Source organism: Vidua macroura, chromosome 2 (assembly GCF_024509145.1).
Source record: "Vidua macroura isolate BioBank_ID:100142 chromosome 2, ASM2450914v1, whole genome shotgun sequence".
Taxonomy (NCBI): domain Eukaryota; kingdom Metazoa; phylum Chordata; class Aves; order Passeriformes; family Viduidae; genus Vidua; species Vidua macroura.
In genome coordinates, this window is record NC_071572.1 from 33,509,845 (window position 1) to 33,527,210 (window position 17,366).

The 17,366-nt window shown below is 42.8% G+C and overlaps 1 protein-coding gene across 1 annotated transcript; it reads left to right on the plus strand.

Moving 5' to 3' along the window:
* The first annotated feature begins 59 nt into the window (after positions 1 to 59).
* LOC128803512 (regucalcin-like) lies at positions 60 to 12,998 on the plus strand. The gene is made up of 7 exons (XM_053970571.1): positions 60 to 102; positions 6,013 to 6,181; positions 6,623 to 6,805; positions 8,043 to 8,258; positions 9,688 to 9,819; positions 10,436 to 10,590; positions 12,356 to 12,998. Exons 2-7 carry the CDS (start codon positions 6,016 to 6,018, stop codon positions 12,404 to 12,406), a joined length of 903 nt encoding a protein of 300 aa, XP_053826546.1. The 5' UTR covers positions 60 to 102; positions 6,013 to 6,015; the 3' UTR covers positions 12,407 to 12,998.
* Positions 12,999 to 17,366: the final 4,368 nt, after the last annotated feature.

The following is a 17,366-nucleotide window of genomic DNA, read 5'->3' on the forward strand; positions in this document are numbered from 1 at the left end:
CACAAGGGAGGGACCAGGCCCTTCCTACAAAAGGGCGAAGCCACAAAAAGATAAGCTTTGGCTTCACTTTTGGACAGCACTGTCAAGTGGGATATTGCTGGGGTGAGTAGCTATACCTGTATCTGCCTGGGGTTTTTAATACCTGTATCTTTGTTAACTCTGCCTGTTAGAGGGAGAGCTCTCCTTCTAGAGGAGAGGGAGACAGCTGCAAAGGTGCATAAAAGCTTTAAGATATCAGGACAAGTAACAAGCAAAGTTGAGTTTCTAGAGCAATGAATGATGGGATGGACCCTCAAGGGGAATAAGTAACACAAGTATATTTTGGGGAGTTATGGGGAAAAATGGGAAGCGATGGATTTACTAAATATTTGCAAAGCCACAAGAACAAATTCTGAGCTACTATCTGAGCACATGCCTTTGGGGAACAGAAGACAAGCACAATTGTTTAAATACCACATTATGTGGTGTGACAATGCCTTGGTATTCTCCTGACTATGTTGATAAAAACTACGGACTACAAAAAGAAGTGGGTAAGAGTTGCATCAGAGGACACCAAAGCAGTGGGACAGAGGAAGCCACACCAGAAGGAGACAAGTGGTTTGGTATCAGCCAGGGGTACAGGGGTGCATGGCTGCCTTTGGCCAACTTCACTAGAAACTTCTGCTTTGCAACACAGCAACATTAGAAACAAGCAAAGTGCATGGCAAGGCCAGGCTCTTTATGTTGTGGAAACAATAAAAAGAAAAGCTGGCTGGCTAGCAAATACGTGCACCTGCTACTGCAGAGCTGCACCACTCATCAACAACACCCACAAAAACTTTGTGATGTGTCTCTTCCTAAAGGGACTGACTTCTGGAAAGGCAGATGTGGGATGTTGAAATGGCAGAGTGGGAGATGTGGTAATTGTGTTGGTAGCCTAGAAGTGGTCAGGGTAGGAATAAGAGATGGTGCAAAATGTGGCAGGGGCATTCCCAGAGCATTTGCAGCCACACGAATAAATTGGAGAGACATGTTCTGGTATCGTTTTCCCACTGCTGTCCTTCCTGTGCCACCGATGATTCAGCATCCAAACTGCTCACCCAGAAAGCTGCATGTTTGGTGTTTTCAGTTGCAGCAAGGTGAATTCTTCATCCCTCTGCCTCACTTGGTTTTACATTGCTGCAGCCTGTGATGGGGAAGTCAAGTCACCAGAAGTGAACAGCTGTGTGGAAAACATTTTCTCCTCCAAAATCCATTTAGAGAAAATGCTTTGGGAAATATTTTGCAGAAAACAAGACAACTTATATTTTTCATTTTTTTAGATGAAAATTAATTTTCAGTGAAAATTATCATAAGCCAGAATTTTCATTTTGAATATGTTTTACAGCTGAAAATGCTGTGAAAAACATGCATATTGTTCTAATTGAACCTTCCTTTGAAGTTATCACTAGTTTATAAAAAAGAAAGTAGAGAGTAACATGATAATTTTTCTGAGAGCAAGCAGAGACTGAGGGTTTGTGCTGAGATGAGATAGAGCCATTGGAAGCCAAGGAAATCTCAGCAGGGTCCTCAAGGCACCCAGAATTACTTTGTCTGTAATACAGTGATTGTGGAAGGAGTTTGACTTGGAAATATTACTGACTTTTTCCCTAGAAATATTTGAATTTGTCTCTGTCTTAGGGCTGTAATTTTTTAATCTCTGAATGTGGATTGATGGTGACTATGGTAGGATAATAAGTCTATCTTGTCTACTTGCTTATCAGGGAAAGATGTTTATCCTGTGAATCATTTGAACATCAAATTACAAAGTTCATTAAAGTCTTTAATGAATAAAGAAATGCACTGTTCCTGCATGCTGGACTGGGGCCAATTTCTCCCAAGTGCCTTCTGCCCTTGCTGAGTGTGGCCCTGTCACCAAAACTCTGGTGGTCGCCCTGGCTCACTGCCCAGTTTGGTCTCTGTCCCCATGGCAAGCCTGCCTTGTCCCCACCTTGCTGGTCCTGCCATCACCTACCTCTGCTGAGCAGGGCTGGGTGGGAGAAGGCACTTGGCATCTTCCACTTGTGCCTCCTACAGACAAATAAAGAAGACAAATGCCAAAGAAGGAAGAAAATAAAAGCCAGGCAAGACATCACCATCCTGCAGCATCCATGGCAATTGCTGAGACTCCCTGGTAAAAGTCCTTCCCTGTGTCTGCTACAGGCAGCAGCTTGGAGCTTTTTGCCAAAGTGGGATCAGGCTTTGCATGCTCGAGGTGAGGAGCCCTGTGACTTCACACACAAGAAGGTTGTGGCACAGCTGGGAGTAGGAGCCAAGTCTTAAAGATGATAATAAGCCTTAATCACAATATTTTTTTCCTTATCAGAGTACTACAAAACCCTCCCTCGCATCTTTCATTAACCTTCCCTTTTCAGCACCCTAAATTTTGGAAGACTGGGCTAGCCCTTGGGGCGACTGAATGGTGCAACGCCTCAGTTTCCCTCTTGCACTCTCGTGACACGAGAAAAATACTGAGCAAGGATTTTTCCCTATCACATGTCCTGCTGCTGGCACTGCAAACCAGACCATTCAGAAAGGCTTTGGTCCCTGCCTCATCATTCATGTGACTGCTGACTGAATACAAAATGTAAAGGGTTACCTGCTCCATGCAGATAACATCAACTGGGGCACATTTTTAACCGTCGCTGAAAACAGCAGCCAGTTTCATTGGACCAGTGCTGGAAAAGAGTCACCAAGCCAGGTCTTGCAATATTTTCCTCAGCAGGTGCGTTGGTGTGATGAACTGCAGAGTTTCGCATAGGTGTCCTCCAGCTCGGTAAAGATATTCAGCTGTTTGACTGAGGGGAAAAGGGTTCTTAAAATTCTTTGGTTTATGCAGATGGTTGCTTGACTGTACATTAAAAGTTTTAGCTGTCTGTCTGCTTATATGAAGGTTCAGTTTGACATTAAAAATGAAATTATGTGTGTTTGCACGGGACGGAGAGAGGGAAAGAAACAGCAAAAAAACTTTTAAGGCCAGTCATTCATTTGTATTTTACCTCTCTCTTTTTAGGGTACTGAAATGACCCTGAATCATTCTGTGCAGATGATTTGAAAAGGAATGTGGACAGAGATCTAGAAAGGCTATTTTCAAATGCCTGCCAAGAGAGAGGGCTTAGATTCTAGAGCAGACAGGATGTTTTTCCATTCATTTTTTATTCCTAAGAGGAAATTTTTCTTATGGTCTCCAAGTTCTGGTAACTTTTACCAGTTAAACAGTTTAACAGTTTAACTGGGAAAATGTTTCAGTAACACCTGTCCATCCCTTGTGCGCGAGTCCAGGAGGCTACAAAGCCAACAAAATGTTGGAAAGAGGATATAGGCAGGGTGATTGCGATGATTTTTTCTGCAGGGATTTTGCTTTGGGAGAATACAGATTGGTGATTTTTGCTTGGAATTTCTAATCTTTCCTTGCATGCTCATCTCTGATGGGTCAGTGCTGTACCAAGCAGGGTGCAAGGTGCCACAGATAAAGGTGTCCAGGTGGCAGGATGCCTGGAGAGTGATTATGCTGTGATATTTTGAAACAGGTTTTTGGGGGTCATTTCCTCATTTTTCCCTCTGAAATGCTGTATTTGGTGAAATGTTACTGCTACATTGTTCCATGGGGTGTCAGCAGGGAGGGCATGGCAGGAAATGAGCAGAGCACTGAGCAGAGAGGTGGGGACAGGGACTGGATAGGACCGGGGCTGAGTCCCTCACAGCTTGTGGGGACTCTTTTTGAGGGCAATGCTGCCACTTAGGGTTGGATGGTCCTTCCTGTTAAAAGCCTCCATTTTCAGCTGCTTGTAAAAATTAGTGAAACCTCAGCTAGCAAAACACAGACCTTCCCTTCTAATTGCCCTCTTCTTCAAAACAGGGAGGGGTGATGACGATTTGAGCCACAATATTGACCAGTATGGAAACCTCCACAGCTGGAGTGACACACAGGAGTTATTTATTTGGCAGAGGGGAAAGGATGCTGTGGCTGAATGTGCAGTCAGGGAAGGTGGGTGTGCACTGAGGGCCCATGGGACAGGGCAGGTCTCTGCAGCATCACTGGGGGAACAGGAGAGGGGGAAGCAGGCAGCTGGTGCAAGTAGGATGGTTTCTCCCCTGCCTATGCCTTGTGAAACAGCTGGCAATGGTGTGATTGTGTACTTCTCATGTGGCATGTGGGATGGGTCTGTGAATCAGTATTTCACCATGGCTTATCTGCCAGGCCCCTGTTTTGGTGTTGCAGAAGTTGGACAAGGGGAATGTAAATGAAACAGGAGCTGGTGGGAAAAGAAAGGTTTAATAAGTCTCGGCTGGGTCAATGAAGCAGCTGACAAGACAAATACACACTGGCTGCTGCAGATCTGGAGGCTTTCTGCCTCTGCAGGAACCACACTGCTGCCGGGCTGCTGCCGAACGCTTGTTTTCCCACAGGGGTGAGAACAGCTCTGTGCTTTCCAGACCATGATACAATAAAGTCAGCATTGTGTCTCCAAGCCTTGAGTCCCACATATGGCAGCCACATGACACAAAGCTTTAACCCACAAGAAACTCACTCCTCCAGCTCAAGCATTGTTTAACAGGTTTCTGGAGGTTAAAACTTGGCATCTTGCTGTGTATCTTCATTTACGCTTTAGATGCGATTTGCCTGCATGGAACAGCTTGCTGCCCAGCCTCTTGTGGCCAGTGTATTTTGGAAGGGAGAAGAATATATTTGATAGATGCATTGTTTGAAACTTACCTTAGTGGTGTGACTCATTGCAGGAAAGATCCCATGTCCCTCAGCCCTGGCATTTCCACTCACAGTGATTGACTGGCTCTTCCCACGTATTTTGAAGTGCATTAATGCTAATTAATTATCTGTAAACCTTATCGCCAGCTCACCTACTAGGAAACAATACCCACTTGGAGACAGTAATCCCTAGGATTGATGTTATGTCAGGGATTGGCTGCCTCCCAAGAATTATCTCCCAATCTGTGGAAAAAATGTGCTGAGGCCAGTGGGTGCAGCAGTGGAGGCGGCTCCATTAGGGGTGACTGAGGCAGTGAGTGGGCCTCTTTCTTTTGTAAGAGCTGAAATGGTGGAGGTTATTGCTCACTTCCCACCCCACAGCAAGGTCAGGATCCGTGTTTTAGAGGACATCAGTAGGTAGTGGACACAAAACTGATGGGATGTGCACCATGTGTGGGTGTCAACCAGCTGTGGCTGATTGACTGATGTCCCTGAGAGCACCCTGATGCAATGGGGACGGGGTAGCCAGGGCATGAACAACTTTTGGCAGAAGCAGGCATATGGAATGGGAGCTTCACTGGTGGCTTTGACCCACCAAGCAGGAACTGGGGTAATTGCATCCCACAGCCTGGCATTGGGAAAAATTTGGAGTGTGCAGCAGGGGCTGGAGATGAAGTTGGGGCACTGAGGGGACTGATGAAGAGGAAATGCTTAGTGGGAAAACAAAGCAGTAGAATTTCAAAGGCAGGAGCCTTCCTCAGTATTTGCATATTCTCACTGACTTGGTGTGGGAACAGGCATTTGTTGTGCAGTGGCCTCTGTGGCAAAGTGGAGTCAGTGCTGTGGGTGTGTAAATGTCTTCCTGTGGAGGAAGTCAATGCACCTGTGTTAAATAGGGCAGAGCCTTGATTTTCCACATAAAGATTGATCCACCACTCATTGGTGCTGCTGCCTTCTGATCCCTCCTTGTGGTCTGAGGGACCCTTAGGATCACGGATCCCCGGACAGCAGCTTGGTTCCAGCTTAGGGCCATAGCCCCAGCACTCCTGAGACAGGTGCCTCATCAGCAGCTGTGGTTTAGGAAAGTTTTGGTAAGGAGGAGCTTTGGCACCTCAAGCTCAATTCCAGCCATGAGGCCATGGAAATGTCATAAGAACCTCCTAAATTACTTTGTCATGTGGGATTTGGAGTGCTTTGCTATTTACAATCTCTGTTTTTTAATATTGTAGGCATGAAAAAATTCACGTAAGAGCTTTTAATTACATCCATTATTAACTTCCCCTTAGACCATGTCTTCCTCCATCAAAATCGAGTCTGTTGTGAAGGAGAAGAACCGGATGGGAGAGTGCCCAGTCTGGGAAGAAAGGGAGAATGCACTTGTCTATGTAGACATCAACTCGCAGAAGGTTTGCCGCTGGAGCCCAGTCACCAATGAGGTGCAGAGCGTGTCTGTGGGTAAGAGTCCGTACTTGCTGCTTCATCCTGGGACTCTTTGTCTGTCCCATCCACCCCTCCTGGTAGAAGTCCTACAGGTCGGTAGTCTCTCTTACTTTCCATGGAACCACACACCCTGTCTTCCCACAATGTGTTGTTGAGCACAGTGTGGCCTAAGCCAGCCGAGCAGAGAGGACCATGCATGTGTTGCCCCTGTTATGCCTAAATGGGAATGCATGTTTCATTTGGGACCTGCAGAGGAAAAGGTACAGTCCTAATGGCTGTGCCATCCTAGAAGGTGGAAAAATCCATGGAACATAGAGCCAGTGAGATGTGCTAACAATCCCAGGGGAGAAGGATCTGAGCATCAGCTCAGCCATTGCCAGCCAGGGATGTCCCTCAGTGAGGGCTGAGTGATGGCCTCAGGGCTACCCTTCATCTTCTGCTCTCTTTCACCCACAGATGCCCGTGTTGGCTCAGTGGCTCTGCGGCAGTGTGGGGGCTATGTCATCGCCCTGGGGACCAGGTTTGCCTTCCTGGACTGGGACACCCAGGCAGTCACCACCATCCTCGAGCTTGAGCAGGATAAACCCAACAACAGGTTCAATGATGGGAAAGTGGATCCAAAGGGGAGGTTTTTTGCTGGTAAGTTCCTGGCAGAAATTTCCCCTGGAGCAAAGGGAAACTAATTATAGTGTATTTTATATAAGGATTTTTTATTTATTCCCTGTCTTGTGAATGCTCTGCTTGGTTACTGCCCAGTGGAGGAGGACAAGGGACTCTACATCTTCTGGCCTAGATGAGGACAGATGCTGTTGACAAGAGCCATCTGACAGGAAGGCTCTCCTACTTAGTGGATGGCATTATTCAAACAACTGCCTTAATGGAAAAGCCAGTGAAGGGCTCATGTAGGTGGGATTTTTTCTGGAGATGTAGAGAAGGATGCAACTTCTAGAGCAGAACATGAGCTGCAGCTTGCACCCTTTATGTCCAGCCTCTCTTGGTTAGCCTGTGAAAAACAAGAATGTGCCTCCTGAAGGCAAGAAGGAGGTTTAGGTTGTACAGTGTGTAAAAGGTCTTCACCCACAGGGTGGTCAGGCACTGGAACAAACTCCCCAGGGAAGCGGTCATGGCACGAAGCCCTACAGAGTTCAAGAATTGTTTGAACAATTGTTTGAACATGTGCCCTCAGGCACATGGTGTGCACCTGTATTTTAATGGTCACAGCCCATTTAAATCATGAAATAGCCTACAAAGAGCAACAACAAAAACAGCATATGATTGATGCCTGCCTGCATCTCAACTTCTGCTGTGGGCAAAACCACAACCCCCTTGCGTGTCCTCATGGTCCTTTGGGTCTTTGATGTCTATGACTTAAACCTCATGGTAATGCAGAAACATCCTTTCATTGGCCAGGATCTGCTCTGTGGGAGGCAGCTGCCCCTGATCTGCTCCTTTTACTGTTTCTCATCAATCTGACAGAACCTATTAGTCCCTTTCACCATAGGATTGCAGAATTGTAGAGTCATAGAATGGTTTGGGTTGGAAGGAACCCTTAAGACCATCTAGTTCTGACCTCCCTGCCATAGGCAAAGACACCTTCCACTACACCAGGTTGCTCAAAGCTCCATCCGACCTGGCCTTGAACACTTCCAAGCATGCGGCATCCATAACTTCTCTTGGCAACCAGTTCCCATGCCTCACCACCCTCACAGCAAAGAATTTCTTCCTAAAAATATTTTATTTTTAGGAAGAAAAGAAAAAAAATATCACAATCCTGTGATTCTCCCTAGGACCTCTTGGTAACACTTAGAGGAGGTTTTTGATCAAACACGAGGAGCAAGCTTCTACTTTCTAACCAGTTCTTCCACTTCCATTTCAGGTACGATGGCTGAAGAGACAGCACCAGGGGTCCGAGCGAGGCGACAAGGAGCTCTCTATACCCTCTTCCCTGACCATTCAGTAATAAAACAGCTAGACCAGTTGGACATCTCCAATGGTCTGGATTGGTCCCTGGACCACAGGACCTTCTTTCACATCGACAGCCTGTCATACGCTGTCCATGCCTTCAGCTATGATGTGCACACTGGAAAGATTGGTACTCATGCTTTTAAATTTGGTGACAAGTAGTGCTACCGAGCTGTCTGCAGCAAGACTTGGGCCTGTGAGATGCAGCGATTTATTTGACAGATCTCGTATCTTTTGGTTACAACTTGTCAGCTGGTTGACTGTGATATTTCTCAAATTTAGTTACTCACCAGGTGTATTTGGTGAACAAACCTTTGACAGTTTTTCAGCTTACTTTCATCTGGAGAGATGGCTCATACTTAGACCTGTTCAAAGAGTTGCAGGGAAGAAGCCATTTACACTGCAGAATGAGAAAGACCTTTTAGGATGGTATTTATTCTTGGGTGCCATCTACTGGAATTACTTTGATTGTACTAGCTCCATAAATACAAGTGGAGAACATGCATGTATGCATTTTGCAGAAAGGCATTCAGATGATCAAGCTGTCATTGTGACAGAGGTTTCCCAACTTCCTATCCATTTTATGGATAAACATTTTTTTTATTGTATCTGCAAGGAAGTAAATTTAAGTGTAAGCAAAATAGATCTAACCTAATTTCAAAACTCTTTGAAATATTTTCATGCTGTATCAGCCTGATACACTCCACAGGAATTTAAATGACTGAACTGCCTTTGTATTTTAAAGAGTGCAGACTTTCGGTAATCACAGATGAAAACCACACAAAGTAGTTGCATTCACTCAGATTTCATTTTGTTGAGAACATCTCTTTCTACAGATTATAGGATATAAGATTTCAAAAGAGGATATAATGCAACATTTCCCCCCGCAAATATAAAAAAGTAACATGTTTCAGCTTCCTAGGCTTGGCTTTATGTTCATAGCTGTCTATTTTTGGGTAGTGTAATGACCAGAAGGTGCTGGGTGGGTCAGAGCAGGTAATCTGTGACCCATGGGCCCTGCTCCATGGACCAGATGTGCTTACCAACATATCTGCACTGCATCCCTGACCATGAGTTGGTGTCCAGGTTTAATCAAAACTGGTTGCTTGGTTGGCCATTAAAAAGTAAAGATTTTGATCTTTATCTAGGAGATCATGCTTATCAGTATGTTTAAACCCAGGTAATTATTTATGTGACATATCTAGGCTGCCATGACCAATAAAAGTCCAGGAAAAGTTACTGCACTTGCAGCAGTTGTGTGGTGGCAGGCAGCAGGTGGATTAACAAGAGAGATAGGGGCATTTTTTTCTCTTCTCTCGGTAAAATAACAGGAACACTAATTTGCTACAATCCCAGACTGAGATGGCTGTGCTGGGGACTTGTCTCTGCCAGGCTGAATTAGGCTTTTAACACATCTGCACAATGCAGGTGTGATGTACTTTTTGCAGCATATCTTTCTCACTGAAAATGAACGTAGCTGTTTGCAAGAGGTTAGACTGGGATCTGATACAGAACGGGTAGCAGCCCACATAGCATCAGCTTTGTAACTCTTCCTGCAGCCTGCCCCAAGCTTTTGTACCATCTGGAAAAGGAGGAGCAAATGCCTGACGGGATGTGCATAGACGCAGAAGGGAAGCTCTGGGTGGCCTGTATTGATGGCGGCAGAGTCATTCGCATAGACCCAGAGACAGGTAAGGCCTCTACCAGTTTGTGCATATAAATGTGAGGGGAATGGCAGCAGGAGGAATGGTTTGAAGGGGAGATAAGGTGAAAAGTATTGCCCATTTCTGCCCCATGGGTTGCCAAGAGCATCGCTGGCTCAGGCACTGATCATGTAAAGAATGCAGCTCCCTGTGCTGCCTCCCAGTGTTAGGTACCCCTGCTCCCATTGTTGGCTGATGAACTGCACACTCTTATTAATAACACCACTATCAAAAAGCCACCACAAAATACTGCATATAAAATTTCTCAGTGTTGAAATTCTTAATTGGAAAATGCTTTAAGGAACAACATCCATCCCATCCCAGGTGTCCCTGCCCTTCCTGACCTCACACACAGTACTGCTTTGTTTTGAGAAAAGGAAATGAAGCCTCACAGCTGTGGGGGAGAGCCTGAAAAATAGTTAGAAATGAGGCAGATGAAATAATTTGATTTCCCCACAAACTGTCCTTTAGGATGAGTCTCTGTCTGAAAGGGAGGTGCCTTCTGAGTAAATGTCACATCTGTGCCATGTGTACTGACAGTACATTCATAATTACATGCTTTCTAAAAACTGAACATTAGAAAACAATTGCACATTTTTCCCAGGAAAAAGAATCCAAACTGTGAGGCTACCTACTCCAAGGATCACCTCTTGCTGCTTTGGTGGAAAAGACTACTCAGAAATGTATGTGACTTCTGCATATGATGGACTGGACGAGGCCACCTTAGCCAAGGAACCTCATGCAGGAGAGATTTTCAAGGTGAGCAGATTTTATTTCTTTCTTTCTGTACATCAGACCTGCCAAGCCTCATGTTCTGAGAGTGAGGTAGCCCCAGCTGCCCTTGCTCATCCCACTCACCTCATGAGCTGCTCCAGGTGCATAACTTGTCCCCAGCCAGGCCCAGCTGCTTTTGTAGAGCTGCTCATGCACTTGGAAAGAAGACATGGAGAAATCGCAAGTTTTAGTGTTGATGGCTGGGTTGGCCAAAGTTGGCTGGTCAGGATCTGAAGGCAGTGAATGGGTTTGGGTCTGCCATATGGATAATGTATTCTGTAATACACTGCAAGGAATTGCTTTTATCTTTTACTATAATTAAATAACTTTTGGAAATTTCATTCTCTTACTTCTCAGTTTTTAATTGTGCCAGGAAATCTAAATGCTTACAGTACATATTTCTCCTTTAAAAATTAAATGTTTAAATTTATGAGGGCAACATTTTGTATCTCAATCTGAAAACTTTTAGGATTTTTTTTTTGTCTGTTAAAAATTGTGAGGATTTGAAGGAATTTTGAATGAGTTAGAAATGGGATTTTTGAATGAGTTAGAAATGGGATTTCTGAGTTGTTTTAGATGATGTGATTGATTTTTTTAAGTTTCTATATATGTAGGAAGGGTGAGTTTGGCTCACATCTTCACCACATTGTTTAGAAGGTCACGAGACTTTTAGTTATAGCATCTTTTAAGGATTTATTAACTAAGAAAACACTGTTTAAAAGGATATTTATGTTTTTGATTTAATCTTCAAATATTTCATCTTATGGATTCATGTTACAGTGTAAGCTTTCTTAGCTAATCATGTTATGATATATAAATCTATAATACTGTACTCTAAAACTCTAAACTTTCCTCTACCTAGCTTAATGTGTCTCTACTTTAAACTATAAATCCACATTCTCGCTTCTAGCCCTTAAGTTTGGAAACCTTTTCTAAGGTCTCAAATAAAATTCTGTGTTTAATTCTAAGCTTTAGCTTACAGGCCTAAAGTTCTGGGAATTCCCTACATTTCAGATTCCAACAAAAATGATTGCTACTTTTTAAAAAAACATTTTTGTCTGGGGCTCTTGAATCTGAAATTTGTTTCTCTCTTCTTTTTTTTTTTTTTTTTTTTTTTTTTTCACTCCATTAGCAAAAAGCACATCAGGAGAATAAAATGCAGTTCTTACTCAGCAATTGCCATCAACTCAAACCAAACTCTTTTATCAGTTTGGCCACAGGATGAAGATATGTTACAGGAGGGATGGAGATCTATTCTGGGATCTGGGACACTCCTGTTGAAAGCAGTGCTTAGAGCAGATATCTCATGGCTGAGAACTGATACATTCAAGCAGCACAGTTTAGAAGCCCACAGGAGGATTAAATAAGCATCTATTTGGTTTTGTTCTTGAGTTCTCCAGTTCCACAAGGGACTTGGTGTTTTCCAAACGAATGTTTTTCTTGCATGGGCAAAGCATGTTAAAAATTACTATGAATTGTTTTGTAGATAAGGACTACATGCAAGGGCCACAGATAACGTTTAAATTAGCAAAATTATTGAGTAGTGCTTGATAATCTTAGTGATCTTAAAGAGTTTGGAAGAACTCCAGGTAATGACTCCTTCTGGGCTCCTCTTGAAGCAGGGGACCCTCCACGCAGTAGTCTGTTGCTATGATATTTTTCTACAATGTTTGAATGTTTTCATTATACTCAGTTGGAGATTTATCTGTTTCCTTTCTTTTATCTTTTAATTTTTAATTTTTTAAAACAGATAACAGGCCTGGGTGTGAAAGGGATCCCACAGAATTTCTATGCTGCTTGAACCTTGACACTGAAGAGCAAAGAAGAAATGCTTCCCTCTTGTAGTAAATCTGACTGGAAGAAGTCAAATGAACTACAGAATTCATTTGTGTGAAGATTTCTAAGCCCACATTTGTGAGTGTACTTGTTTGGAGTTGAAGATATTTCTTCTTCTGTGGGCCTGTGGCTTGATGCAATAGGTTAGAGAGGTAAAGTTAATCTGTGTTACACCTTGGTAGCTTTTGTGACTTTCCATAAACCTCTAAATGCTCAAGTGTAGTTTCAATGAACTTTCTGATGACCAGCTCTGGATTTTCAAGTCTGTGCTGTTCCCAAAGCAGAGTCTGACTCCTCATGTCACAGTGATGCACCAGCAACAATATGGCATATTTGAATAAACATTTTAAGAGTGGTGTCTTGAACTGGACTGTTCCTCTGCTGCAGGATTCCCCTGAGGTGTTTTTGTTGTTTTGTTTTTGGTTTTTTTTTTTTTGTTTTTTTCTTTAATGATAAGACCTATTTGTAGTATCCAGGTTCCATTTTTACATCCTCATTAACCTTTTTCCAGGCTGTCCTGTCTTCATGACACCACTTAGGCTGCTGAAAATAAACTATGCAACTACATTTAAAGAAATGCTTACAGATGTTTTTTCTCTGCATTCAGATGTTACCTTGAAAGCACTGACTGACCACACACAGTCAGTGAACACACAGGCTGTGGGCCACCAGGACAGTCTGGAATACCAAACATGGATGCTTGGTGGAGTTGTCCTTTCAGGGGTGATACTCACACATACACACACACAAACTTCCCTTTCTTTATATGCTTTGATGTACCCATGGCCTCACCATCTTGTTCCCCTTTCTTCTGGTGCTCATCCACTCCTGTTTCAAGTATTTTCCCCTTTTTTATCCTCTAGATCCTCCCCTCCTTTCTCCTTCAGAAAGCACAACATCAAGGTGTATATTTAGAGGCTGTTTAAGTAATGACCCAGCTCTACCCTGGACTCACTGAACCAGTGTGATCCTTTCAGGATTTTAGAATGCTCGAGACCTGTAGATACACAGTGAAATCTAACCTTTGCATTGAGTTTGCTATCTTTTTGCTGCCTGGAAAGAGACACAGTACATAATACATTTTCAGCTCTTTAAAGCTGACACCTCTAGAGTTGCAAAGAAGGCAATAATACACATAATTTACCAGACCAGATGTTTCAGTGTCTTCCTCTGAGGTATTTGACCTTTTCACCCCTGCTATTCAAAGCCCTCAGATACCATGAGTAGGGAGAAAGTACAACCTGCCTCATGAGGATAATCTCCCCCAATAACCCATGCATAGAGGAGCACGGGAACTGTGGTTAGCCATGCAGAAATATTGAACACAGTTTCCACGGGGCTGTATGCAGAGTGCCTCTAAAATTTGTTTTCTCCAAACCCAGCATCCCTCTCCTAGCCAAGGGGTCCCTCACAACAGTTTTGAAAGAACCAAACTGTGTTGAATTCTTTTCTTTAAAAATACCCATATTTCCCAATTCTCTTATGTGGTAGCCTTCTGGTCTGCTGACAAGTAGGAGATCTGGTGCTGAGATCTGATCAGGCAGGGGATAGGTCAAGCCACATGTCCTAGGAAAATGTTCTACCCATTTCAAAGGTGACAGGAGAAGTTTAGGTGGCCCTCAGTTGAACTGGGCCACAGTACAGAAAGAAATGTGAAATCCACAGGACCAGGAAGGGAGCTTTATTCACTAAGTCCTATTGTATACTTGGCCACAAACAGAATTTTCCAAATTGCATTATTTCAATGCAGTTACCTGAAGTCTACTCTAAAACCCATGTTAGGTGTTTTTCAGACACTTATTGTAGATGGTTACTTTAGGCCATTAGAAAGCGCTTTGTTCCTGTGCTGCTTGACAGATAATTTGTATAACAGGATGAAAGGGCATGGCCTATCACTCCTATCACTCCTTTTGGCCTGGAAGGGAGGTGAGTCCATGGAGCTGCACAGAGACAACTTGATTGAGAAATAAAACATTCAGCTTATTGTAATGTTTGCTCAACAAATAGGCTGTTGTTTTTCTTCCTAAGTTATAATTCCAATAGTAATTAAACTGCTGGGGGTTCTTAAGAGCAAGGTGCTAAATGCCCTTTGGCACCATGTCAATGCCAAACTGGTATAAGGAACATGGACAATTATGCAAGATTTCCTGTTTACCCCATCTGGAGAGGAATGTGATGGCAGGGTGTTTGGAGGCAAGTCGAGTGTCCCAACCTTTAATTAAAAAAAATATAGGAAGTGAGTGCAGATACTTTATTTAACAAAAAATACCCAGTTACTTGCAAAATTGCCTACCTACTAGGTCCTTTGCTCTGCCAGAAAAGCAAAGTAGATAATTTTGAAACAATTTACACTTGAGAAATACTTACTACCCCTGCATTTTTTTTTTTTTTTTGCTAGAGCTTTCCCAGGCATGTAAGCTGGGGTTGCTGGTTTGTTATTCTCCAGCCACTCCTCCCTCCATTTCTAAAGGGAGACATGATGCGTGCTGCTCTCAGAATCCAAGGTCTGAGTGCTTTGGGAACTCTCTGTAGCACAGCTTCTCAAACCAAAAAAGGCTTGAAGATAGATGAGTTTCTCTCTGCTACCCAAAGGCCCACTACTTTGCTTCTCTTCAGATTTCAGAAGTTGCTGTTTTGTGATTTTGCTTTCTAAAAGACAGTGATAATTGAAAATCATGTTGGGGCTGGCTGTTCTCCAAACTCAGTTCACCAAAGCAAGGCCAAGGCTCCTTGCCTTGAGACAAGGGACGAAGGCATGAAGGAAGCTGGTAGAGGACGGGGTTCATTCCTTTTGTGCATATAGGGAACAATACGGTATCCACAGTCCTTGCTGAGGATACACTCTGAGGTGGTTACTCAGTGGCTGCGTACTTGGTTGGTGTGGGTCAGCCCTACGTAGGGTCAGCCTTACCCCATTATGCTCCTGCCCAGGGGTAACCTTCAGAAAATAAACCAGCTAGTCAACAATATGGCACAGACTGATGGGAGCTGGCTTCTGTTTTAAGGGATTGCTCTGAACATCCTGCCTTTTATAAGTATCTATTATGTTTTATCTATATTTAACCTATACAACACTGGATGATATTAAACTAATAGTATTATAAGTTAGTCATTCCATGCTTCACCTTGTGAAGCATATAAAAAATGTGCTGGTGACTGACTGGTTTTGTAAAATTCTCTACCTAACTGCAGCAAAAGTTGGTCTGAGCTCCCTCTTAGTAACCAGGCATTGGTTAACTTTGTTTTTGAAATGCAGCAAACTGGAATAAAAATCCATACAGAATCTGGAACTTAAAGCTTTTGATTGATACAGGTTGTGATAGCCTGCCTTTGATGCAGCCCAGGACACAGCTGGTTTTCTCGGCTGTGAGAACACATTGCCAGCTCATGTCCAGCCTCTCATCCACCAGCAGCCTCAAGTCCTTCTTGGCAGGGCTGCTCTTGGTCACTGCACTGTGACTGATCCAGGCTTTTGCAGATAATCTGTGTCAGGAGTAGGAAACTCCATTTCCTCAAAGTCAGTTCAGCGATTTACCTGCCACAGAATCAATGGAAAATAAATTAAATTACAGTGTAATCTGAAATTTAGGGAAGCTTTCCAATGACTCTCCGGGGCTTTAAAGAGAGGAGTTATTTCATTTTTGGCATTACATCTGTATAGTGGTGTTCACGCCAAGCATTTATTTTCCACTGCAGAAACTGCTTCAAGGCTCAGTGGTGTTTTGTCAGCTCTTCCTTTGCCGATGTACACTAGCCTGACAAAATAGTTGTCTTTCTTTTTTGTGTTATAACATTAACACAAAACCGCACACAAACATTAACAAAAAACTTTGGGAAATTATTAGGAAAATTTTAGGCTGCTTTGTTTCTTACATGGAGATGTAAGAAGAAATGAGAAATTTTGCAAGGCCTCAAATTAAGAATATGCAAATAAGATGTAAAATCTTTATTATGGACTTTAATTTTAGTCTTTAACGTTGGAAAGGTATTTATGTCACCTTCAGTTTTTGCTTTCCTACCAATATCTCTAGTGACAAGAAAGCTTGGAAATAGAGAAATGGAAAATTATTCTGTTCTGCAATGGTGCCAGCTTGCTGTTTTCATTTTCTCTTAAAAACCTTTCCCTAATTCTGCTTTCCCAAAGGAAGGATAGTGCATGGAGACCTATTCATATAGCTCCAGCACTTGTATCTTCATCCTGAGTGCCTAGTGATTCCCCTAGTAATTCTCTATATACAAATAAATAATTAAAATGTAAATAAATATATTTTTAATAATAAAGAAATAAATTACCTTCCTAGATGTAGGAGAAATGTTACATGCTTTTGAAGGTCTCCAGTGGGAAATCTACTCCAACTGAAATGAATTTTTAAATTTTGTAATGTCAATAACTAAGCACTTACTTTTGGTAAATTGGAGCTTTTTTTGGACATCTTCAAAACACCTTCTCCCTTTTATTGCTGACCCATTTACTTGAAGAAGACTGGTCCAACAGGTAGATGCTTAACCATTAGACACAACCAAATCCCCAAAACCAAAATAAAACAAAGGCAGAATTCTTTGCATATGGGACAACTCCTTTATTTTTACATCTCTGTGTGGTATATTTATCACATGCAAACCATATTTATCACATACTTTTGACCTTCTCTACTAAAATCAACATTGGTCAAAGATCTCCTATAATTGTTCCTGCTTATGCAAAATTTCATTCTTCTTAGGCTACAAGACCATACCAAGTCAATGATTCAAGTAGTAGAAGATTCAAGTGATGCTGGAGGGTATAAGTTGAAACCTTTCTTATGTGCCTTAGAGGCAGAACTCTGAGATAGCATAGAATAATCAGAAAGGATTGGAGAAAATGTTTATTGATATAAATTTTAATGCTAGCCAGACAACAAGATTTTCCAGTGGTACATCGCCTG